The sequence below is a fragment of the Ambystoma mexicanum genome, chromosome 3q (assembly GCF_040938575.1).
Source record: "Ambystoma mexicanum isolate Mex_15411 chromosome 3q, UKY_AmexF1_1, whole genome shotgun sequence".
Taxonomy (NCBI): domain Eukaryota; kingdom Metazoa; phylum Chordata; class Amphibia; order Caudata; family Ambystomatidae; genus Ambystoma; species Ambystoma mexicanum.
The window spans coordinates 922694296-922721390 of NC_090926.1; the positions used below are offsets into that span (position 1 = coordinate 922694296).

Below are 27095 nucleotides of genomic sequence, written 5' to 3' on the forward strand. Positions count from 1 at the left end.
TGGAGCTTCCGCGCGAGCTCTCAGAAGTGTCACGTGATAAAATAAAAGTGCGTGTGCTTTTTCCCGCTATTTGGTTTTTGCGCGTGTGCGTATTTTTTCATGGGTTGAACTTTAGCGTGAGTGTGTTTAACTCGCGTCTTGGACTTTAGCGCGTGTGCGTCTTTCCCGCTATTTGGATTTTCAGCGCGTGTGCGTATTTCCCGCGACTTGGAGTAAAGCGCGTGTGTTTTTTTTTTTCCGCGGTTTGGATTTTCAGCGCGTGTGCGTATTTCCCGCGACCTGGATTAAAGCGCGTGTGTTTTATCCCGTGGTTTGGATTTTCAGCGCGTGTGCGTATTTCCCGCGTCTTGGATTAAAGCGGGTGTGTTTACCGCACGGTTTGGATTTTCAGCGCGTATGCGTTTTACCCGCGGTTTGGATTTTTAGCGCATGTGCTGGATTTTTCCACGTGAAGATTTCATCGCAAGTTTTAAAATCGTTCAAGAGTAAAAGACACTCTAAAAAGAAAATATAAAAATAAATACAAGAACTTCCTTAAACTTATTTAAAGAACTTTAGACTTTGTTCAAGAATCTTGAGGTAGAGAAGGCGAACTACAAAGTTAAATATTACATTCATGGACCTGCTGAGAAGGCTGAATGATCTTACTACAAAGTTAAATATTACATTCATGGACCTGTTGAGAAGGCTGAATGATCTTTAAGATTCTGGTCAACAAGTAAGAAAGTTTTGTCTGCTTATCACTTCTCTGGGCATTCTGAAGAGTAGTACCAGGTATGGTATTTTGACTATTTTGGTAAAGGATATAGAGTTTTAAGGTTAGTATAGTAACCCATTGAGTAATGAGGTGTATTATATGTTTATGTTTTTTACAACAGGTGAAGAACCAGCTAGTTGATAGCTTCCAGCCTGGTGTTTGTTAATTTGTCCCTTCCCCTTTCCCCTAGAAGTGAGGTAAACTGAGCGGTTATATATATTATCAGCTCAGAGTGCCACATTTTGGGTGGATTGTCGGGGGTTCAGCAGCCTCCGCAAACACCAGGATCTCAGCCTGACAGAAGCAAAGGAAATCCGGCAAGCAAGCGCCACACGTACAGAATGAAGTTCACAAATGTGTACAAATAATTCTGTTGTCATGGAAATAAAACTGCGGCCAAGTTTGCCATTTGAAATTCTGTGTCATGCCAATTTGTGGGGATAAGGAGTAATGCATTGGGGTGCATGCGCAAAGAATAATTGGCAGTAAAGGCAAATGGACGGCTGCAGGGGTTATGGACTCCGTCTCACCGGGGACTGCAGGGTGTTAGCAGCTTCAAACAGCTGTATTCCTTAATGTAGATACCGCTGCAGGCCCGGCTCCGCTCCAGGACACACCCCCTCCCAACATGCGGCCGATGCCGCTCACTTGCTCGGTGCGGCTCTGCTCTTCCTCAGGGACATCCGCCTCAGCAGCGAGGCAGGCCACAGGATACGTGGTTCTACCGCGGCAGGCCTCCTCGATCTGAGGCTCACTCTGCCCGCGGGCTTCCTCACCTCGCGGCCGACGCCGCCGCCGTGTTTCTTGCTCACCACAGTCTCCAGCAGCCCGCGCCCGACAAGGCACGGGGTCTCGACCGTCTTTTCACCAGTGTTATGTCCCACGTCTGGGGCACCGGAGCGGGACACAGGATCTAGGATCATCTAGCTTGACAGCGGGCACGCAGTACGGTGAGCAGAGGAGTCACCCTCTGTCGGGTTGGTCACCAGCTAATTTGCTGGCACTAGGGGCACCCAGCACAATCACGCCTCAGCACTGTGGGCACACAGGCAAAGGCGACACCCAAGGAACCGTGGTCACACAGTAAGTAGTGCTGCAAGTGCCTGCAGTGGCCCCTTTTACTAACATACATGACAGACACGCGACTTGTCATGATTCAACACGCCCCCATTTAAAGGGGCACTACATTACAGGTGCATGCCATGTTCTCTGGTGCGTTTGTTTAGGCGGCCGCACACCATCATGCAGAGAAGGTTATGGTTTCAGTTGTTTTCTGCTCTGTTTGGGTGATACTGGTTGCGCGCCATCTTTAGTATACATCGTGAGGTAAGGTTACAAATGTAAACTGCTTGGGAAAACCGTTGGTCGTACCAGGTTCTTTTGCACATGCATTTGGTGGCTGTGCCCCGCCATGATAAGCATGCTTTTTGAAAGCACTAGAGGCATTGAGCCGCTCGTGCGTTGCCCTACGGTGCAATCATGGCGGTTTTGTGCACCAAATGTAATTTAGCAAATTATAATCTTTAGCCTACTGTGTTTTTGACAGCACGGGTAGCGTGCTGTTATTACAAAATGCAGGTTTTGGGCCACCGCAGTTAACTTTTACATTTTTAGCAAGGGTGGGTATTACAGGCATATGCATTTGCCAAAGGTTCCGTTCATGTCCATGATTGAGGCCATATTTGTCTTTTAAATGGCATTGGGGTAGTGTGGTGCATCAAATACAGAATGTACTTTTGGGAAACCAATGTTTTTAAGGTCAGTGAAACTAGCTTCAAGGCTGGCCCATGGTGGCATGTCATTTAATTTCAAGTGTGCGGGTACTTTATCTAAAAGGCAGCCAGGCTTGGACACACAGCACCACTGTGGTGTTTTTTTGTTACACAAGCTTCTGGCTGGCTGGCAGGACCCAGGCTCAAATACACAATAATACCTGTGAATATGGAAAATAAGGAACAGGTAGTTGGCGTGCAATAAAAGGACAGATCCTATGTACAGGGATGAGTTCTAGGGTAAGGAGAGAGAATGTATGTCATCTGAATTTCATACAATAACAATGTTTTATGTGCTACCACAGGTAGAAATATATATTGTAAGGGCAGACAGGACCGTTTTCAGGAAATCACGGAAATACACAGGAGCACAGCTGGAATATCTTGATAAGGTTTTTTCAGTTGAAATTCTGAGCTATGAAGGACGTTGCTGCATCACTATAAGAAAAGGTGACCTCAAGGCAACTCTGTGTATGAAGTACAAGCAATAGCATAGTGGTACACGGACATTTTATCAACCTTGTGGGACAAGTGAACAATGCACACGTTGTAAAACCTTGTTTACTCCTATTACCATAGGTCCATTCGGTATGTCGGGAGAAGGGTCCCCAGACATGTTCAACACCGGCGGGGTTAGCTCCAGCGGCACCAGTGGGCACGATTTTGGGGATGAGGCCGAGTTCTGGACATTCCTCCATGAGAGAATGTGCAGCAAGGGTAAAGGTTCGGGGAAAAAGATGTTTGAGGAGGAGCATGAGGTGCCTACACACAAGCAGGTAGTTCAAGCCCAGATCTACCCACTAAGCTTGATGGACACCCCACAGCAGACCGAGATATCCATCAAAGAGTGACCAAAAAGAAAGAGGGCAGTGTGTTAACCTAGCGGTAAGACAGCTGTAGCAGGGTTACAGGAGCAATTGTTTTTGCAGGTTGTGGCGGATCCCGCACAAACCTCTGGTGCAGGGCAGCTAGCGGAACTGCCAAAAGGTAATAAATTGGGGTAGGAGGCAATAGGCAGGACATTGGTTCCGCCAACAGGTAATGAGTCGGGAAATGGCCAAATAGTAAGGTATTGGAAGAAATGCTGAGGTGGTTGCAGGGAGTGGTGCAGCCACCAAGGGAAGGGACCACCATTGACTCCCCAAGGAGAGTTTGGGAGGGGCCTGCAGGCCCTGCAGCGATAGTGGGGGTCACAGAGGCACCAACCACTCTTGCTGCAGTAGGGCTGTCTGGCACAACGGGGGTCATGTCAGCACCAGTGCAGCAACAAGGGCCCATAGGATCGGGTGATTTTGGGGGGAAACAACAAGGGGATAAAGGGATAACAGCCACGACATTGGACCCGATGATGCCCACACCACAGCAGTCAGATGCGATAGCAGGCTTGCAAGGACACACTGTAAATATTGAGGGGGGGCCCGACGTTGCTGGCACCGCCTTAGTGACCATTGCGCCCTTCCTGTCTGGCATGTCCACCCTAGCATGGCACATTGCCAAGCAGGTTAAGGAGCGAAAATGGGCGAGGCAGTATTTCGACATATTTTCATTGCTGTCAGTAGAGACGGCTGGGCCAGATATTACTGTTAGCAAGGAGGAAGATAAGAAGAGGCAGAAGAGAACATTACTAACTGGAACACGGCATTCTATTTGCTAGCAGCAGTAATGATGGAAACATTTTCAGAGCAGGGAGTTGCATTTGGAAGTATAGGGACACTATTGTCAATGAGCAAACAAGGTATGGTTCCACTGGATGGATAGATTATGACTGGGATTTTAGATCCAAGATGGGGCTGGTTCCCGATATGACATGGGATCAGAAGAACATGGAGGATTGGGTGTCCTATATGGGGTTAAGGACAGGACCAGTCAGGAGAATGGTGAAGTGGTGAAGGACACACAGAAAGCGTGGTTCGGTAAGTATGGGCCCAACCAGAGAGGAAGCTGCCGGCTCTTTCATCAAGGCCCCTCTGCTCCAAGTGGAAAGGAGCGGGCACAAAAGAACAATGGTCAAGGTCCAGGGGCGAGAGCAACAGATAGCGCAAGAACTTTTGACTATGCTTGCAGGATGTTTAACAGGGGATTGTGCAGTTATGGTACAAAGTGTCGTGGAGGACACCCTGCTGCCAAATATTACAGGTTCAAAGGGGGGGCAGGATTACAGAGGTGCTCGATAGACCCAAGTGGGAAAAAGCCTCCTCAGCAGTTGACAGTCTAGGGCTGCAGGAATTGTTAAATGACTATCCAAAAAACATGGGGCGCAATTTACTATACAAAGGCTTTACTGATGGTTTCCAGATACCTTATGAGGGTCCGCTGACGGTATGGGTTTCAAAGAACTTACTGTCAACCCTTAAAAGTGGTCAGTGAGAAAACAAAGAAGGAATTGGAGCTGGGCAGGGTGGCAGGCCCCTCCCTCCCTGCCCTGTGCCCAAGAAGTAGCAGGGGAAGTTCAGGATGATCCATCACTTATACCCAAAAGGGTACTCTGTTAACTTGCTCAACCCTGGACTCAGTGTGTACTATGTGTCTTTTGACCAAGCCATGGACTTAGTGGCCAGCATGGGCAGGGGGCCACTACAGGCCAAAGTAGACATAGAATCGGCATTCCGGCTACCACCGGTGCACCCTGACAGTTTCCACCTGCTGGGTTCCAGTGGGAGGGCATGTTTTTCATTGACAAGTGTATGCCCATGGGCTGCTCGGTGTCTTGCACACTATCGAGGATGTCAGTACTTTTTTGTAATGGGCAGGGAGGAGCAGTGCGAAAGCATAAACCACTACCTGGATGATTTCCTTTTCATAGGAAGGAAAGGGTCAGGGGATTGCGTGCACGTGGTGTCTTCCTTTCAGAACCTGATGGCCAGGATGGACATCCCACTGCCACCATAAAAATACACAGGCCTCCACAGAGGTGAAAACATGTTTGGGTATCGAAACTGACACAACAAAGGGCACTTGCAGGTTAACCTCTGATAGAGTGCAGGGACTGGTTTCCAAAATAGAGAACAACTTATCTAAAGACAGGACCACATCAGAAAAGGTCCAGCAGCTGCTTGGTAAATTGAATTTTGCCTCCAGGGTTATCCCTGTAGGCAGGGTGTTTGCACGAAGGTTGGCAAGAGCAACAGCAGAGTTTACGCAGAAATACCACCATGTCCAACTCAATTCTGCCCTAAAAGAGGACCTTCAAATGTGGCGGCCATTCCTGCTAGGGTTCAACAGGGTGCAGTTATTTAGGACAACAGTGGAAACAAGTGGGGAGCTACACATGTACTCGGATGCATCAGGAAATGACGATTCAGGGTCATCCTGGGGCAGGAATGGTGAGCTCAGAAATGGCTGACCCAATGGCACAAGAAGGGTAGGACTAAGAATATCATGGCACTAGAGCTCTTCCCTATTGTAGTGGCGCTCATGTTATGGCCAAAGGTGTTGTGTAACAGAATGGTGCGATTTTGGTCGGACAATAAGGCAGTAGTACGAGTCATAAACTTACAATAAGCATCTTGCCTGGCTGTACTGAGCCTCTTGATGAAGTCGGGAGTGATCTGCTTATACCTGAATATAGAGTTCAGGGCCCGCCATGTACAGTGGGATGTGAACATTACAGCTGATGCTCTTTCTTGTTTTCAGTGGAACAAATTCAGGAAGGCCCATCCGGCATGCAGGGAGAAGGGGGCACAGTTCAATAGTGATTAGTGGGAGCTGGTGTCGTGGACCGGATGCTCTGGAACCTAGGGAAGCGATCGCTCACACCAGGCGTTAGGTCCAGATACCAGCAGTTTCTGAGTATATCACATACACTGGGCGATTCAGAAAGAACACTTGAAGAACAGGTGCATGCATTTGGGAGGACCATGAGCTGGGCTGCAGGGTACCTGGCAGCAATAGCCTTTTACAGCAAGTTACTGGGTAAAGGGGACACTACAAAATGTTTTGTGGTATGGGCGGCATTGAAAGGACGGGGCCAGATAGAAGGGCCCAGGAAGGATGCATTCACGCCAATTGATTTTGAGTTATTGCAGAAACTACCCAAAGCCCTGTCCAAAGTATGTCTCAATGCTTATGAGGTGTCATTATAAAAGGTTGCTTTCGCTCTGGCATATTTTTGGGGCTTTCGGGTCAGCGAACTGATCGCAGCCAACAAAGATGATCAGTCAGGGAAAGACCTATTAGTGGGTGTTTTTTCCTTTATCACCAATGATACTGAAGAGGGAGTAGGGATCAGGTTGAGAAAATCTAAGACCGATCAGGAGGTCATAGGAAAGTGGGTCAACTTGTTCAGGTCCCCCGGCAAGGTCAGCTGCCCTGTTCAGTTAAAGAAGCTTTACCTGGCAATCAGGCCCCTTGGAGGGTCCCCTTACTAGTACATAACAATGGAGCCCGCTGACCATTTACGAGTTTAAAAATGTGTATCAGTCACCCTGTGGAAAGTGGGAATACACAGCAAGGGCTGGTCCTCCCACAGCTTTATGTTAGAGGCCGCCACCACTGCCTTTGTGCAATGGATTCCTGCACCTGTAATTAAGAGGATAGGTAGATGGGATTCAGACCGCTATAGAATATATGAGGCCAGAGGGCAGCCCCCCACCCTTTGAAAGATAAACAACGGGAGGTCCTGCCAAATGTTTAAATTATGCTGCAGGTTGCACTGACGATCTGTGCTTCTGCGCAGGAGGAATTGATGTACTGTTCATTGTCCTTGGTGTTGTTAATTTGTGCATGTTTCCTTGTATTGGCAGGTGACGCTGTGTGGTTTATGGGGCATTTGTTTGTGGTTCGTGCTGAGAAAAGAACACAACAGTGGAATAGAAGTCCCAACATGGGATTGAAAAAGACAAAAGTGGGTTGGCTGGGCACGTCGGGCATGAGATGGCATTTATTTCCTGCTGTGCAAACGCAGCTGCAATGAGGCCTGCACCCCGAATTATGGTCTTGCACTTGGGCCCGAACGACCTTGCCACAGTAGGAAGGGGATGCTTGTTGGCACAGATGCAGGTGGCACTAAGGATCTTGGCATAAGAGCTGTCGGGCACAGGCTTGTTTTGGTCTGAAATCGCACCCGGGCAGCAGTGGCGTGGAGCCTTCTCCATTGCTGCAATGGAAAAATCTAGAAGGAGATTAAACAGGAGCATGTAAAAATGTGGAAAATCCGAGAGCATGGAATTTAATAGACATAGGGTACTGGGACAGTTCCCTGACCATCTGGAGCATGAAGGTGTGAATCCATCCGACACAGAATGGACATTTTCCTCATACAAATACTTCTGTCATTAAGAAAGGCTTGTTGCGAGTAGGGTCCTTGGTGAGTACGACTTACTGTTTTGGGAGTATTGGGGGCAGCGGGGAAGCCACCCCCAAAATGTGGCAGAGTTCTGGGCCGGTCCTAGCTGGGAAGGAGTTTGGCACTGCAGTTCCGGCCGCGAGCAGTACCCGAGGGCCGCACTCAAGCCAGGTTTCGGGTTCGACGGGCTCTGACTCCCTTACGGACAGTTGAGACTCCTTGTCAACTGAATGCAGTGGTCCAGGGTTTATTACTGCCTTGCAGTTGCTATCCAGAGGCAGACGTCTGCTACGTTGGAAACCGGAAGTGACACCGGTCACCCGAGGACAATCAATATTGTTGCTAGCCTGGGAAATCAAAAGGGCGACCTTAAAATGTGCTGTAGGACATTGTGCTAAAAGAGGCTGGGAGCGCCCCCCAATTTGATTGCTTGACTACAATAAATGTGATCTTTTGCTTCCAAAAAGTATATATTGTCTTGGTGATTATTATTGGGAAAGTATTTTTTGCCTCTGTGCCTGGGAAAAGGTGGGGGGGGGGCAAAGTAGGCGATGGCCCGCTATGTCAAATGAGCTGCAGGGATGGGAGGAGCCCTGGTAGAGCCGTCCTGCAGCGAGTTAGATGTCTGTGTCGCTGCCTTCCTGCAGCGAGTTAGATGTCTGTGTCGCTGCCATCCTGCAGCGAGTTAGATGTCTGTGTCGCTGCCGTCCTGCAGCGAGTTTGATGTCTGTGTCTGCTGTGAAATATGTTCTCCACATGCAACAGGCTGCGGGCAGATTTGCTCAGTCCTTTTCTCTGCCAATCTCGATGCAGCCTTTATTCCAGGCTAGAGTGTGACTGGTCCCTGCTCTGCATGGTTACAGCAGCCAAGACTTGCTTGCACAAAACGCATTCTTCTCGATTTATTTGCAGCCAGGAATGAGGATAGATACTTTTTCAGGAAATAAAAGTGCTGTGTGCATGTTTTGATTTAATGATTTACCAAAATAAAATGCCAAGTAGATTTGTTGTGCGACCAGTTGCAATAGGAGGACGTTCCAGCGTGTATATTGCAAAAGGCAGTGTCTATAGATTTAGACACGCCTCATTGTGTTTATTTTAATAAAATCAGAGATTGGTCTGAACATGTGTCCTTCTTTTAAGCATGATACTGTACATCTTTAAGTCTTTTGTCGGTCCTACACACCTGGTTGGATTGACTGCAGGTGCAGAGGATGTGTCAGTACATGTTCTAGTACCTCGCACCCTCCTGCCTCATGAGGTTGCGTGTACTAAGCTATTTTTCTTTGTCATCAAAATTATTGAACCTGGTCTATAGATACACAGGTACATGTGGAATAATAATCACCCTGAAGAACTTGGTTTATTTGCATCACCATCGTTGTGCACAATATTTACCCACATCAAGCAGTAAGTGTGGTATTTCACAGAACGGGCTTCCTTTGCTACTTTTACATCAACCAAATAGTTGATTTTCTTGAGATGGGTGGGGCAGGTGGACTAGAGGGTTGGACACGCAATCAGATGGGGTTGCAATCCACCTGCTAATGGATGCATGGGGGCTTGGGCAAGAGCTGTCTTAATATACCCTGAGTGTCATGGCAGGGGGATCTTGCATATTATAGGTCTCTAATATCTGAGAATGTCAGGTGGATCAACGAGCACATCGGGGTAGGGGTAACTATTCAGTTCAAGAAGGGCATCTGCAGGTCAGCCACCAGCATACCCTCTGCACCCGGTTTGCTGGTGTCTCAAATCCAATTATATCCTTTGGTCTGTAGGGAACAGCACGAGGAGGCAAGTGCTCCCTGTGTCTGTTGTGCTCACCCTTCAGTAGCTTCTGGAAAGGTCTGAAGACCCCTCTCTAATGACATACACTTGGGCTGATTTCCAACTAACCTCTTGATTGTCTTTAGTAAACTCCTTTCTCAGGACCTGCTTTCATCTGGATTTTCTCTCCTCTAACCCCGCGATGAAAGCAAAATGTTAGCCAATTTGTACGAATGGTGTAATTGACTGAATAATTAGCACCTTATGATGTACTGAAGGTGGTACTGAACACAATGTATGTGTTATGCATATTTACAGTGTCAATTCATGTACTATCCTTCACAGATTGTTTTCTCCTGCTTTACTCATGGCAGCATGTTTCTAATGTAACTTCTCATGACACCTTTGTGTATTAAAGACTCATTTTCTGTAATATCACTAATGTTGCTATTTCTGCAAATAATAGGTGGGGGGACACACATCTCATGCTGATCTGGCACACAGAGTGATAAAATACAAATGCATGTACTCGGCGACAAGCCTGTAGACAAAACTATTGCATTGAAGTACAGATAGGGCGTAATGACATATGAGGAGCAACACACAGTTTGCATTGGAGTACAGATGGACAAAAACACCCAAACCGTTGGCATTCCCAATGCTTGTTTTTCATAGTGAAGTGTCTGAAACTTGGTGCTGAAAGAATTGCCCTCCAGAGAATGTTTCGCCCCACCCCTCCCATTCCATTGTCCAACCGGATGACTCCAAATGATGGCCATCTTCCTGGCTTTGCTTTTTTTTTTTTACATGTGAATGTTTTTTATTTAAAAATATAGTTTGTTTTGTAGGGATTCCTGCCATATGCCGTTGGGCTGCAGATCAGCCCATCTGTGTGGATGACGTTCCTGATTTAAAAGTTATAATCCACATCGGCCCAGCCTTCAAGGGCAAGCCGCTGTGTTGTGTGTCTCCCCAAGCTGTTTCTGCACTCCATCCTGAAGGTGCTCCGGCCTTAATTGCCCTGCTGCAGCTACATGCAACCAGTTGACAACCACACAATCAATCACATACCTCTGGGATGCACAGGATACAGTGAAGATGTATTTACCCCAAACAAAAACGAGTGATCACTGAAAAACATGTACACATTGAGTGAAACGCTGGAGCTCACGTCTCTGGCTTCCGTTCTAGAATGCGACACAACAGCGTGCACCTTTCTGCAATCTTTTACCAGCATCCAGAGTAGAGAATAAAATCTATTTTTTATAGATAAGACGATGAAACAGAGGTAGATCAGGCAATCTGACTTATTGCGAGGCAATCTGACTTAGATGGAGGATGGGATAGTCCAGGTGCAAAGCGTATGTCTTGGAAGCAAGACAACACAGCACCACACAGGTTTGAATCCTGATCCTGCACTTAGAAAACACAACGCTGTTATTATGCGCGTTATAAATGAACAATTAAGTACATAAACTATCAGCAGCTTTGAGTTCTTTGGCCTGTTATGAACTGAGTGATCCTGTGAGAGGAAGCATGAAAGGGAACTTCTTAATATGGTCACTCTCATGATAGTCTCAATTCTATGGGCCTCATTAGGACCCAGGCGGTAAGGGGTTTACGGCGGCGTAAACAGCGCCGACCCTTACCGCCTGATTCCGAGGTCCCTTAGCGCCATGGAGGATTTAACACCTGCTTTTAGCAGGTGTTAAAATCCATGGCGCTAAGGGACCTTGTCGTTAATTACGCCACCGTAATTTACGGTGGCGTAATTAACGCCTTCCCCACTCCCATTATGCCCTATGGGGCAAAAATGGGAATGGGGAAGGGTAAATGGGGATTGGGGACTTACCGCCCCACCATCCTCGGAATGGGGCGGTAAGTCCGCCAACCACCATGGCGTAAACATAGTTTACGCCATGGCGGTAAAGGTACGACCCAGGCGGTAACTTACCGCCTGGGTCGTAATGAGGCCCTATGTCTTAGTTTTGGAACATGCGCTGTGAACCTTCACTGCCAGTTCTAGGCCTCTATTCCGAAGCACTCCTGTTCTCACAGAGTTCTTGAGATCACACCCAAGCGACTGCTTGCTTTGGTTTCCCTTGGACTGTGACTGCCTCTGATCACACACTCCACACCCTCACTGTCACCACTGCTCTCTCTTATCTTACGGGCATCCCCATCATGGGTAAGCTTCCTAATTCACTACATAAGGTCACAGGAAAAGCCTGTGCATTACATCCCTCAACCATTTGACTCAAACATCATAGTTTAGCCCTTTAATAGGAGTGCAAACATGAACCTCAAGAACTATGCAACCATTTTCGTCGTCTGCTTGCCATGCTCCCCTATTTTTGCACTTTCGTTCCAAATAATATTCCCAATGCACTTGGTTTTAATGACATAGCAAATACCAACTTCACAAGTAAATCTTCACATCACTTGTTCTTAAAGCTCTGACACCAGAGCCATTAATAACAGGATATTATATATTCCAAGAATGGAGGTGAAGGCTGAACCCATTGTTGGACATAGTCTCACTGGTAAACCTATCACTTCTTTGACACAGAGATTACAATCAAGAATCAGAATAAGGGAATAATCCACATTGTGTGTCGCTGGTGGCTTGTCTTTGCCATGCCGTAAGTACAATGCAGGTCTTTACCACAATGCACTTGCATGCAGCAAAGGACCGTGTCGCAGGGAGAGGTGTTCCTGTTTACAGTGGGAGGCAGCTGGGAAGGGGGCAGGTAGGGGTGTTTAGGGGACCGGGCGTTGAAGGGACGGTTTTGGAGTGGAAGTAGAGAGAGTGGACTTCGGCAGGAGACACAGGCAAGTGTGGGGGTGAAGGTTGAGTGATGGGGGTTGGGAGTGGGCCTTGTGGATGGGGTAGGTGGATACACAAGAATGAAACCCTGTACACTGGAGCTAGTGGCAGGGGATGGTGAGTGAATGGGGAGGACCTCCCTTTGAAGAGGTTGGTAGGCGTGGCATCCGGCAGTGAAGAGTGAACTTTGAAGTATTTACTGTGCAGCTTTAAATATACTGTTAATAGCCATAGATTAAAACAAGTCAAAAGGCCATCTCTCACCAATGTCCGCTCACAAACTAATTTAGCTCTTTTTGAGGCTTGCCTGGGTGACGGGCTTCCGTTACATACATTTAGCAAAATAAATTGCTAATCTGTGAAGAGGTGGAACTGCTTCCATACTAAACCAGCTTTGTTGTGACCGCTATCGGCTACTCTAGACTTCCACTGTCAAGTCCACCCACCCCCTTCTGCATTTAGTAGGGGGGGGAACTAGTGCAACACTGCCATTGTCCATGGTTGTGTTTGAAGGTATGCATAAAATGAGTCTGTCTTCCAAAGCTGCTGCCCCTGTTGGATGACTGGCAGTACAGTTTTTCGTTCCCTTGAACCACCAAGAGAGCTCATCAAGTTTGCCAGTGTGCCACCATGCCACCCAGCCTTAAGAATCGCTTGTGGCCCAGTGAACTTGCCCCTGTGGCCCTGGAAGAAGTTGTGCTCCCACCACTTTTACTCCCAGCTATGCGCAAGGTTACGGGGGGCTTACATTAAACAGACACCTTGCCCTGGGAAAATAAGGGGAGGAGTGGTCCTGCCTACACCAAACGATCCCAAATTTTGTGAGATGCTGCTTCTTCCCCTGATGGTTTTTGCCATAACCATGGAGACAACAGCAGACTCACAAACCAATGTGGAGTCCTTGGTGTTTGCCTAGTTGTATTTCCTGGAACGAAGACAGGAAGAACCGGAGCTGCTAGCATACTGAACTGGGAAAATAGGTAGGTAGTTTGATGATTTGTCAAACATATTAGGTGATATGATGATACTGGACTAATGATCATCCGGTGTGGTGGACGTTTTCTGAGGTTAGCTAGGCACCAATTTATGTTTGGGCAAGGAGAACCTCCAATCGAAATGTGAATGAGAAGAAGATAGTAATTAAACGCATCAGTCAGCGATACAAGAATTGGCTCAGTTTCTATAAATTGCAATGGTATGTACAAACAAATCAAGATATCATACAAGAAATAGTAAAGAAAGATGCAAGAGGTATTTGGTGGAGACCGAACAATCGTGAATCCATGCAAGTAATCACTGAATCCACTTGTGTTCAAGACCAACGTGGGAAGAGCATATTTCCTCTCCCTTGTGGCCCTCAGGGGTGGATTCTCAAGCTGGTAATGAGGGAGGTATGAGTGAAAAATTATGAAAAATTAATTTTGGCAGCGATGATATTTCGTCAGCTATTAGTGACGGGATGCTTAATGGTTTGTTTCAAGACATGTGTATCTGTGGACTGATATTCTTTTTAGTTTAACCCGTGCCCATTAGTATCTTGAGATTGGAATTAGGATTACAGTCATGGTGGTCCATTTATAAAAATACAATACCTTAAAGGAAAGCTTACCAAGTAGTCACTCTTCTGACCCCGACGCTCGGAATACCAGCCAGCGAGGCGTTGCACACAGTGAATACGGTATAAACTTGTACCATTGTAAATTGGAAACTTCCAACTACACCAAGGGCAGAAGTTACTCCCAGCCCTATCCGCTTCAGAGTAGCGAATTGGAGATTGACACTAGAATCACACACCAGAGTGTTTTAGAAACTCGATATTAGAGCACATTGGTTCCGCACAAGGGTGAACCTCTGAAAAACATACATCCATGTATCAGTGACTATAGATGTTCATGTTCGTTTGTGTGGGTACTGTGATATTGGTTTTATAATAATCATGATTGTTTTATGTGAATTGAATGAATACAGTTTGAATACATGTTCTAAAGGAACCATCTCTGTGAGAGGCCGTTATTTCAGGACCACCTCGCAGATTGAGCATCAGGGTCAGGAGAATGGCTACTTAGTAAGCCTTCCTTTAAGAGTGTATACTTCTGAGTCCCAGTGAGTAAGAATGCTTAGTAAATGTTCCCCTTTTTGGTCTGGCGATACCGATTGAGATAGGTGTCCATTTATAAAGCAAGGAGCATTACAACTACGGATGAGTCCAGCTTTGTATAATGAACTGGGGAATATGGTAGGACCGAGTAGTAATTTTTTAGACGTTTTTTAGAAGATTTGAAAATGTATGCAGGAACTAGGAACTGTCCCCAGTTCTTTGAAACTAATAATTAAGAATCAACTGCGCACATGGGACAAAACTGAGGATGGTAATAATGTGCTCAAGTTAAAGCTCTATAACTCTGTTTCCCACTGGTACACGACTTCTAATGTAAAGAGACCATATCTGGTGACATTTCAATCCCAACAATTTCAAATATGGTATATGAAATTTCACTAGAACTGTTTACCAAGGTTGGAGGTAATTGGACCCAAATTGGTTGTCCCAGCTGTTAGGAGACTATACAGGTTATGCAACTTGAATTGTATTGAAACTATCCACCATTTAGTAATGAACTGTCTTGTAGTGCTTAACCATAGGATACTATTGGTAGGAAGATATGTTCATTCATTGACTATAGTGGTATCAGAAATTATGTGGGAAAGGTTAATGAATGGCAGACACATCTCTTTACTGATTGCTCTAGTGTCATTCTTAAAAGAGATCTTCACAAGACTGGAAGAATATAAGGTTTAAGAGGGTCTAGATGTAGGGTTATGGTGGAAATAAATGTTTTAAATACTTGTTTTAAAATTCTTGATAAACTGGTATATATGAAAGATGGGGATAAGATTTTCAGTATATTGAGGAGATAATGTTCCTAAAAGATGTTGTGATATTATGTGTATTTTTTGTACTGTTATTGTCATTGTGTAAGGTTTATTTTAATCCAAACACACAATAACATTTATTTTTTAAATTCTGTTTTTCCACCAATACTTCTGATTGGTTTAGGCCACCCTGGAAAGGGAGGGGAAGTAGAGAGTCAGAGAGAAAGTCTTGGAGGTATTAAGCTGCCTCCTTGCTGGAGGGGGATACAGGGCTTGCAGATGGTTGTTCTACACAACCTTGTGACCATCCCTTACCCAGATCAGCAACAGAGGGGGCTTGTTTCTTCTGTTCAGGAGGAATACCTGAGTGTTCTCTGAACCCTATCCCAACCGCTCCAGAACGGAAGCTGCCATTACCCAGTTTCCAGATGGCCCAGGCTGGGTTTCCTGTATCACAGACTACATGCACTAATGCTGTCAAAAGTAATTATGGCTGTCCCTTTTTTAGAACTGAGTTCTCTGTCAAAGTGTATAACCCTGCACCTGAGTGGAACCTTGGCCTAAACAGGTTCAAGAAACAGTGACTGTGGCTATTTCCTCTCATAGACTATAGAATTGTGAAAAGAAGTTAACATGGAGGTCGGGGAGGGTGTAATTATCTCCTTTCTATGTAGATATTTCCTCTGGAACAGAGTGCTGGATTAGCCTAAGAGTTATTGGGTCTGACTTATTGTGTCCATTTATGTATTTTGTCCAGTGACTCAGCCCATGTTGGACATCTGCATGCCACAGTTATCAGGACAACTACATCCACTAGCTTCCTCCATCCTCAACCTTACTAAATCTACTCCTCACACACTTCAGCTTACTGAAATACCCCTTGTGTAATGCACGCTAACAGGCATAACACTTTGCGGCTTCCGGGGTGGCAAAGGAAGATTAGGAACAAGTTACTTACCTGTAACTGTTGTTCTCCAGCATGGGTCTGGCATGGATTCACATGCTCATGAATATTCCCCGTCGTCAGGCTGGGAATCCTCGGTAAAGAAAAAACCAGTATCAGTTTCGTTTCTGATCTGTCTTTCGTAGTAATAACCAATCACTGGTCTCTGCGTCATACTGACCACAGCCAATGACTGCCCTCTACCTAAGCACCGCCTCTGGCAGCCATCTTCAGATTTGGAAGCACGTGAAGTGGCAGTATGACCAAGTGAAGAGCCGCAGAGGGGTAGGCGGGAGGGTTCGCATGTGAATCCATGCCAGACCCATGCTGGAGAACAACAGTTACAGGTAAGTAACTTGTTCCTTCTCCAGCATGGGGTCTGGCATGGATTCACATGCTCATGAATAAAGAATACATAGCAGTACACACATGCACAACCACGGAAGGTGGCAAAGGCTCAACATTAAGCAGTACATCAAACTCAACATTAAGCATCTTACCTCCTCACCAGGCTCACCTCAGGCGAATAGGGTGCGCAGCACTGCTTGGCCGACCCTGGACTCCTCCCTGGAATCCCGATCGACGCAGTAGAATTTCGTGAAGGTGTGCGTCGACCTCCACGTAGCAGCCCTGCATATGTCCAGCAGGGGCACACCAGAAAGGAACGCCGTGGTAGCTGCGATCGCTCTGGTGGAATGGGCTCTCGGACGGCCAGGCAGCGGTCGGTTTGCCAACCGATGACAGTACATGATACAGCCGGAGAGCCATCTGGAAATGGAAGCCTTCGAGAGAGCCTTCCCCTGATTGACAGGTCCAAAGTTCACAAAGAGTTGTGACGTCTTCCGAAAACACTACGTGCGGTCCACGTAGAACTTCAGCGCTCTAGCCACATCCAGCGAGTGCAAAGTCCTCTCAGCCGGCGACGAAGGCGACGGGAAGAACACAGGCAACACCAAGGGTTCGTTGAGATGGAAGTCCGACGGTACCTTGGGCATGAAGGAGGGGTGCGTCCTGAGCACTACCCTCGTGTCGTGAAAAGTCAAGTACGGGGCCTTGCATGAAAGGGCCTGGATCTCTCCCACCCGTCGTGCGGAGGTGATGGCCACAAGAAACACTGTTTTCCACGACAGAAACTTCAACGGGGCCGAGTGCAGAGGCTCGAACGGAGGTCCCATGAGCTTGGTCAGCACCACGTTGAGCTCCCACGCCGGGGCCGGAGCCTTCACCGGCGGGAACGATCTGAACAATCCCTTCATGAACTCTTTCACCAGACGATGAGACCACAAGGACGTCCGGCCCGTGGTTCTGGTGTATCGGGAGATCGCAGCAAGATGAATCTTGATGGACACGTGTGCCAGTCCAGCTTTGGCCAGCATCAGCAGGTACGGCAGTACATGGTGAGCCGTAATCCGTAGAGGGTTAATCTTCTGTGCGTGGCACCAGACAGAGAACCTCTTCCATTTGTGTCCGTAGCATTTAAGAGTCGAGGACGCCCTGGCTTTTGCAAGAACCTCTCTGCAGTCGGCCGGTATGTCGTATCCTCCAAACTCTAGCGCTGCAGGAGCCAGGCCTGCAAGTTCAGCGATTTCGGGTCGTGGTGGAGGATGGCGCCTCCTTCCCTGGAGAGTAGATCCGCGTCCACCGGCAGCTTGAGTGGCGGGGATGCTGACAAGTCCAGAAGGTCCGGGAACCATATCTGCCTCGGCCACGCAGGTGCGACGAGGATCATCCTGCACCGTGACCTCTTGAGCTGGTTGACGAGCCGGATTAGCAGTGGCAAAGGAGGGAACGCGTAGAGGAACAGGCCCTCCCAGGGGAACGAGAAAGCATCGCCCATGCTCCTCGCCTGGGGAAACCTGTTGGCGAACCTCCGGCACTTGGAGTTCGTCGCCGTCGCGAACAGGTCGATCTGGGGTGTGCCCCACCGTCGGAAGAGGCGATCCACTAGATCCTGCCGTAGTTCCCACTCGTGGCACGAGCGCAGCTCCCTGCTGAGTGAGTCGGCGATGGTGTTTTTTTATCCCTGCCAGATGAAACGGCACCAGAAACATCCTTTGGGCGAAGGCCCAATGCCACAGGTCCTGCGCCTCCTTGGACAGCGCTGGGGACCTGGTTCCGCCCTGTTTCCTGATGTAAAACATGGTGGTGGTGTTGTCGGTGAAGATCCTCACCACCTTGCCCTTGAGAGACGGAAGGAAGGACCTGAGGGCCCAGAACACTGCACGGAGCTCCAGGACGTTGATATGGAGGGACTTCTCCGTCGGGAGCCAAAGGCCTCTCGCGTGCAGATTTTCGGTGTGCGCTCCCCACCCTTCCAGGGAGGCATCCGTGGTCACTGTCTCCTGGTGGTCTGGGGTCTGGAAGTCCATGCCCGCCATCAGATGCGCGCGGTTGCCCCACCACCGGACCGCTCGGCGGAAACTCTCGTTGAGTGTGATCCTCTCCTCGAAGCTGCCCGTCGTTTGGATCCAGCGCGCGTCCAGGAACTCCTGCAACGGGCGCATCCGGAGCCTGCACATGGGAATGAGGTAGATGCAGGAAGACATCATTCCGAGGAGGGACTTGATGGACCTCACCTTGGCCGCGTCGGAAACCAACATCCGCTGTACCTTGCCCAGGATGGACCTGGTCCTTTCCTCCGACGGGGAGGCCAGAAGGGACACTGTGTCGAGCTTCGCTCCCAGAAACAGTGCGTTTTGCGCGGGTACCAGGTGGGACTTGGCGTAGTTCACAGAGAATCCCAGGTCCGTGAGAAGTTGGACGGTCCTTGCCGTGTGCTCCACGGCGAGCTCCTTCGTCCTGGCTCGGATGAGCCAGTCGTCCAGGTAGGGGTAGACGTGGATCCCCTCGCGGCGCAGCTGCGCCGCCACCGGTGCAAGGCACTTGGTGAATACCCTGGGTGCCGACCGTAGTCCGAAGGGGAGGGCTTTGAACTGGTAGTGACGCCCTTGGACCACAAACCTGAGGAATTTTCGGTGCCCCTTTAGGATGGGAATATGGAAGTAGGCATCCTCCAAATCCAACAACGACAGGAAGTCTCCTTCCTCCAGCTGATCCAGGACGTGCTGGAGTGTGACCATCCGGAACTTCTGCGCCTTGATGAACTTGTTCAGACGTCGCAGGTCTAGGATGGGGCGCCATCCTCCCGTCTTCTTCTTCACGAGGAAGTATCTCGAGTAAACTCCGGAGCCCCGAAGCCTCTTTGGGACGAGTTCGATGGCGCCCTTCCTGAGCATCGCCTTTACCTCCAGGAGAAGCTGAGGGACGTGAAGCTCTTTCCTGGCCACGGGGGGGACGCGCGGGCACCTTCTTTGAAACTCGAGCGCGTGGCCCCGGGCTAAGGCGTCCAGCACCCAACGGTCGGTGGAGATGGACTCCCACACGCTGACGAAGCTCGCCAGCCGGCCTCCTACCGGGGTGCTTCGGTGGGGGCCCGACCCCACGGCCGGTTCAATCCTGTTTCGACGAGGCTTTGCCGCCTTGACCTCCTTGGCGACGACGGCGGGTTCCGCCAGACTTGCCTCGTCCTCTGTAGGCCTCCTGAGACGACGAGCGGGCCGCTTGACGGTAGGTGGAGAAACCGCCGCCGGAACCTTTGGAGGCGCCCTTGCCTCCGCTGCTCCGAAAGGGCGTCCGTCGTTGCTGCAGAACCCCAAGGGCCCGGGCCGTCTCGGTGTCTGCTTTAATGGCCTGAAGGGAATCGTCCACTGTTTTCCCAAACAGGTTGTTCCCATCGAACGGCATGTCCAGGACTCTGGTCTGTACGTCTTGACGGAAGTCCGTAGCCTTGAGCCATCCACGCCGCCTAAGGCACACGCCGTTGCCCAACTGGCGAAACCCAGTGTCGGCGATGTCCGTCGCAATAGTGATGGCGTGGTCCGACGCCACCTCACCTTCCTGTAGGATCTCCAGGGCATCCGCCCTCTTGTCGTCCGGTAGGAAGTCCAGCAGGGGAGCCAGTTTGTACCATAGCTCCCTGTCGTAGCGGGCCACGATAGCCAAGGCGTTGGCCGCTTTAATCGTCGTCGCTGCAGACGAGATGACCCTGCGTCCCATAGCATCCAATTTCTTTCCCTCGCCGTCCGGTGGGGAAGTCGATGTGGAGGCCGCACCCCCCCCCGCTTTCTTCCTGGCCGCCGCGGAGACGACAGAGTCCGGGGTAGGCTGCGCCCGGAGGCACAGGGGGGCCGCGTCCGGGACCCGGTACTTCTTCTCGTACCGGTCTCTTCTAGCTGGCGTCGTGGAAGGGTTCTTGAGGAGGGCGAGGCCCTCATCCCAAATGTCGTCCAGTAGAGGCACCGCGAGGACAGTCTTCCTCTTGGCCTCGCGCCGTTGATAAAGGAATCCTTCCTTTTTCTTCTCCTCAGGGCAGAGTTGGAAAAGCTCGGATGCCCTGGCGATCATGGAGTGGAACGATCCAATCTCGTCGGGCGGAGAAGCCCTGGTGGGAGGTGACGACGGTAGATCCTCGTCGTATACCTCGTCGTCCGTACCCGTCGCTGCCGTGTCAGTCCATGTATCATCCCCTCGGGTGGACGGGGAGGAGGGCTGGACGGGGCGCGACGGCTGAAAAGGAGGTGGAGGGTGAATCCTTCTTTTCTTGGGTGGGGGAACACCAGAAGGTCCCGGATCCCCCGACGGGAGAGGTTCCTCCGTCGGCAACGGTAGTCTCGTCCTTATCTCTGAACATAAGGACTTTATAGCCAACAAAATGGCCGCCGAGTTGTCTTGCGGCGCTGGCAGAGGGGAATCCGACAGGCGATCAGGGGCCCTCGACAATGTCGGGCTGGTCTTCTTCCACGCCAAGGCCGTGGCTTAAGACCTCAATCAGCTCCTCCTCCGAGGTTGAGGCCGAATCTACGACGACGCCCTGCCCCCCCTTTTTCTTCCCCGCCGGGGATTTCACGGGGGTCCTATCGATGGGCACAAAAGAGGACTCCCTCCGAGGTGGCAGGGAGACTCTGAGCCCCGAGGTCGCCACCACTGGTGTAGCCTCCACAGGCTGAGCCAGGGCCGCCGCGACAGTATCGATAGAGGGCTTGGCCGGATGGATTAAGGCCTTCACCACCTTAGGGGCGCTCACCGCCTTATCCTTGAGGGGGGGGACACTGCCTCGCTCCCCCTCCGATGGGGCCTTCGAGCTCGACCGGGGCCTCTCCAGGAGCTTCGCCGGGTGCTCGCCCTTCCTCTTACCCGACCCAGAGCGTTGGCTCGTGGCTGAAGGTGCCGGGGAGGGGGCGCCCTGCCTGGCGCCCGTAGAGTCCGACCGTTCGGCGCTCCCGGTGCCAGCGGACTCGCGGTGCTTGGCCTTGTGTTGGACCCCCGTCGCCGGGGCGTCCTCAAAGGTCTTAGAAGACCGCTCGGATTTCTTCCTTTTCTTCTCGCCTGACGGGCTCTTCCCTTCCAGCCAGTTGGCGAGACGTTGATGGCGGTCCTTCATGGTCCGCTCCGACATGTTGCCGCAAAACGCACAGTCCTTCTCCACGTGCGTCTTGTCCTCATGTAAGCAGTAGAGACAAAAGGAGTGTTCGTCCTCCTTAAAGACGTTCTGCAGCTGGCATCCAGGGCAGATCCTGAACAGCTTTCCGGGCGTCGAGCTTCCCTTCTCCTGGGCCATGTCCGGGCCTGAGAAACTTCTGGAGTCCTCCAAAAGCGTAGCTCGATGAAATCTTCACCCTTGAGGGGCGCAGACGAATCCGACACGGGTCCCCGTTGATCGGATGGAGAGTCGGTGGAGCTTGAGGCTCTTTTGACCGAAAAAATGAAGTTTTTGAGAAAAAACGTGAAAAAATAGCACTAACGCTCGAGAGCAATAGCACGAGGATCCCAACACATGAACGTGCGGTAAAAATCTGAAGATGGCTGCCAGAGGCGGTGCTTAGGTAGAGGGCAGTCATTGGCTGTGGTCAGTATGACGCAGAGACCAGTGATTGGTTATTACTACGAAAGACAGATCAGAAACGAAACTGATACTGGTTTTTTCTTTACCGAGGATTCCCAGCCTGACGACGGGGAATATTCATGAGCATGTGAATCCATGCCAGACCCCATGCTGGAGAACATACTGATCCTGAATACACACTGGTGATTTGATAACATAGTCAGAGACTCTACGAAATAGCTAAGGAAGACACTGATGGTGAGCTTTCTCACCAAAACTTACACTGGGGCATTTTACAGATGACAAGGATACTGCAGCAACCACACACAACATCTGACATATAAATGAATATGTCACACGTATGGCTATTTTAGTCTGTGTTCTCATGTTTTTGACCAGCTGTTTCAAGGTATGTACTTTGGTTCTGGGAGTTTCATCTCCACTGGTACAGTAATTATAGACTCGAATTATGTAGAACATTATTTGGCTAATATTCCAGCAGCTCCAATTCCTATTTTAATAATGGAAGTATCAGCAGAGGCCCTTTCGAAAGCATTCAAGAAATGCCTTCCCTTATCCTGCTACCTTAAGGAGTGAAACATTGATTTCGCTATATCCTCAATACGATTTGCTGACAATATTTATGAAGCACCGACAGACCCCCTCCGACATCAACAGGTTATGTTCCCATGACAGAAAATCATTCCAATAAACAAACTAAAATGCATAATTCGCCAATAAAATCGCATTGCTCCCTAAGTTACACAGTCTGTTACATCAATCACACATGCATTTATTCATGCATCTGCATGAAATTGCAGTTTAGTTACCTTGCCATCTTGTACGCTGCTCATACCAATTGAAGGAGAAAAACCGGCAGCAAGGATCCCGATGTAGAGAACAGTAAAGGTATACATTTCATTCCAAAAGTAATTGTCATTCTCCTAGTAATGAAAAGGAATACAATATACACATCATTATTGTGTATATTACATGATATTAAAGGTTTACAACTTTGTCAACGTCCTATATTGTGTGCATATAAAATGTATCAAAATATTGTGCATGAAACAATTCTTTAAAGAGAGGGGCGGTTAGGACATGTGTTACTCCTAAGATTTTGGCAGTCAGAGTCGCTTGGCTTGCTCATCACTTCAACAAGTTACATCCATCAAGTTCCCGCTGTGGCTCTTACTGGCACTGTGGGTTAACAAGCAATGAGGCTATGCCCACATTGTTGCCCGCATAGTATTCATCCCACTAACTACTAAAACATGATAAAATATTCTATACAGATTAGCTACATATTTAAACATAATATCGGATGATGGAATAGAGAGTCAAACTTCCTATCTGACTGCAGGACCTAACATGGCTTAGAGCATGGACTCCACTGATTAACCAATTCAAATGCATTTTATGAGGGTACTTAATGATGATAAATCCCTATCCATCAACCAGTTGGATGCATAAGCACCCAGGAGGCTGCATCCAATTGGAAAACTCCTAAAAGGGAAATAACTGACAGTATCGGTCTGCATGCTGAGCAATCCCATCAGCGCCACGCACCTACTTTTGCCTCTCTCCTGTACCTCAGTCTCCCTGTCTGGTTCCACTTTGCCCCATCCATACTTCTTTAAGAGATCATCTCGCACCCCACTTATATCATTGCATAACAGAAATGAAAAAGGAAGTCTGACTTTATAGACAGAGCTCCTATTTCCTTTTATCTTCGTGGCCTTATTTTGCTGACGTTGAGTTCCCATGTTAAGGTTCTCCAACACTGATTGTGCAGCTTTCGGAGCGCATGCATCTGATGGATTGCCATATGGCAAGGGTGTAGTTTTTTTTATTTTATTGATTTAACAAAATTGTATGGTAATTCCATCTCTGGAAGGGTAATCTGCTGATCAGATTCCCCTATCATAATCTCCATGTCAAAAGCATTTCTATGCCCTACTGCATCAGTATCCTGACCTGCAGCGCCTTCTCTACCAGTGGCACAAAGCACGTTCAGAGGTCACAAGGACCCATCTGACAGATGCAATATCAGCCAAGTCTCTGCAATGCAGCGGCTGCATTTAGGATATGCACCCCTGCACCAACCCCCCCCCCCCCCCCAATTATGATTTTACTGTCCTGGTGGCAAAAAAATCTTTAAATATAAGCCAAACCCGAGTGATGTATTTCTCTTAACTATTACATCCACAGCAATTTGATATCACACATGTACAACCCTGTGAGTCGCGCTCAGGTGTGAAAGGATTCTGTGAATTCTTTTCAGACAAGCTGTCACATCTACTGCTAACAGGACTATAGCCGTGGGCATTGCCTCTCTTTGTTCTTTCTCAGGGCCAGTTACACCACCCCCCTCACCCCCTAGGGAGACAGCCACTTTATAAGCACCCATAACATAACATAACACACCAGGGTGCTGCATATCTAAAGGCCTTTGATTCTACTGAGAAGCGAAGAGGGTGGCATTACTGTACACCAAGGGAGAGATTTACAGCTTTACAGGAATGTTCGACCGTCTTGTTTCACTCTGTCATTATCTTTCCTTCCTGTCCCCTCCACTTACTTTAGCACAAAGCACTTAGGGTGTGATGTCAGAAGGCAACGTCCACTTGTTCTAAGAACCTGGATTGGACCCCTATGCAAGCTAGCTTTAATCCAATCACCTTTAGGCTTTGGCTTGATTCACTTTAGGAAAGATGTTGGGAAAGTTAATCTCTCTAAAGTCCTCCATCAGTGAAGTGAAGACTGAGTGTCCAAGGCAGAGGTGATCTCTGTCCCCTAACGAACCGCAGGGACCACTGGGGGTGAACTGCTGCTGGGACAAGACCTGCCTCTTTGCCAGCCCCAACAGTACCAAATACCCAACTGTGTTGAGGAACAACTGCATTTGTAGTCCTGCCTCCCCTCGGTGTGGGAGCATGATAACTAGGACTAAAACATATCTTTGGCGTGCCTGGATTGGGACTCAAAGCAACCAAGAGTTAAGGCATCCAGGATTCCTGTGTTTTGAACTTTGATCCAATTTGAACTGTGATTCGGGCCTGTGCAACTGCTTTGAACAATCAAAACCCTCCATAGGCCAGTTCGAACTTGAAGCTCTTCAGTTCATCCACCGCCTTCTAACTGCTTCTTCCAACATCTTTGTTGCCAATCTTCATTGACACTCGACCAGACCCTGGGAGATCCTTCAAACCTCGACCTTTGAATGCTGCACCAGCACCGCTCAACTCGAACTGTGCATCCAGTCACCAATCTCTTTGCCATCGAACCGACTGTCGAACCGCCCCTGGTAGGCCTCACGATCCACAGCCCTTGGAACGCTTCATTGAACCGATACAAGAGCCACGTACCCAGTCACCAGCATCTTCACAGTCAAACCAACTGTCGACCCAATCCTGGTGGCCCTCACGATCTGCATTTCTTCAAGCCGTGCATTCAAGATGCAGCAAACTCCATTATAACAGTTGCTGGATACATTTTACTGTTTAGAGCAAACCGACTGCTACACTCGAACCTTGTCAAACCGCACTAAGAAGCCTGGTTCGACGGTGTTGAACTACCAAGAACAGCAGAAGGAATTATTGCCGACTAACTGCCCCATAGGTCCACCTTTCAGCCCTAAAAACTGGTTAGGTCACCTTTAATCTGTTTCTGCACCAGAACATTTCCTTTTACAAACATTGTGGTTTTTACTTGCCCTAGACCACTAATTTTTTAATCAGAGTGCTGCATCGCCCATCTTTGCCTATTCTGTATTCTTTTCTCAGGTGTGGATTTTGTGTAGTGTTTTTCAATGTTGTTATTTTTGCAGATGCTGTGTTTCATTAAAGTATATCCCCTTAATGTTGGGCTGTTGTACTATTACTGTTCGGGTTGCTACTGAACCACATTCACACCACTCTTGAGAGTACAGCCTTCCCTTGGTCCACATTACCACAAAAGACGAAGGAGGTATATCTCTTAACTGTGCCGGTTTTACCTTTATGATTGGGATCACTCTTGGTTTGTAGCAGTTTGAGGGCAGAGTAAGAGCTTTAGCCATTACTCACCCTTCTACTCCTGCAGTACAAAAGTCATTTAGTTACAATGCACATTCAACTTTTTCCCTGATTTAGCACTGATTCCTCTTGCCTGGATGCTACTAGCTGTATAGCCACATCTTCCAGCTATACAGTCTGTTAAAGGAACTCAACCATTGGTAATGTCCTGCCTTCACTCAGCCTATTTAATATCGTGGGCTTCCAGGCATTTTACAGCTGGTATATATCCCACAGTTGTGAGCTTTAAATGTATAATAAATAATAATGACCGCTTATGACAGCTTCTGCTGATTCTGCTTTCTTCACTTCAGGATATTCATTAATATGTCACACCCCACTGCCAGTAAACTTGCTTGTAAGTTAGGGAAAATGAAAAGTACCCTTTGGCTTATTATGACCACCTGAAAGCAGCGCTTGAAAATTGCGTCTACCGCAAGCCATGTTCTTACACCCTCCTTAGAGACCCTCACTTTTGGCTCAGGGTATCTATCCAGTTGGGCTACCGTCAATTATTTCATGAAATATCACAGTAGAATGTTCATTCTCCCCTCCAGCTTCCAGCACCGCCATTCTGAGGTGGTGGAAGGATTGGAGGGAAGATTTGCTTTCCAGCTGACACTTTTCTCATTTGCAAAAGAGTCCTTAAGCTTTCAGCAAATTAGAAAAGTGGTTCTGCAGTCTGGGAAATGCTGTTTTTACGAAAGGAAAACATGTGCAGAAGAGGACCAATACTCGTATTTTTGACAAGCAAAAGCAGGGCTCTGCCTGTAGAATACCCACGCAGTGCCTGCCTTGCGTTCCTGATGTTTACCATGGCTGTTGTTAGGGTACAAGCAAAAGGCAAGGCTTTCCTGTCCCTCCACCACATTTTCTTTGTTTGAGTTTAAGAAATGTGGTGAGTTTAAGAAAAGTGTTCGTCCTTCATGGAAGAA

General features: G+C 48.5%; 1 protein-coding gene across 1 annotated transcript in view; it reads right to left on the reverse strand.

Moving 5' to 3' along the window:
- The window catches only part of LOC138583117 (ATP-binding cassette sub-family A member 9-like), a 2332105-nt gene that overhangs the window by 1071240 nt on the left and 1233770 nt on the right, over positions 1 to 27095 (reverse strand). Inside the window, exon 23 of the mRNA XM_069655077.1 lies at positions 22936 to 23049. Within this exon, the coding sequence (XP_069511178.1) occupies positions 22936 to 23049 (114 nt within the window). The remainder of the gene's footprint in view (positions 1 to 22935; positions 23050 to 27095) is intronic.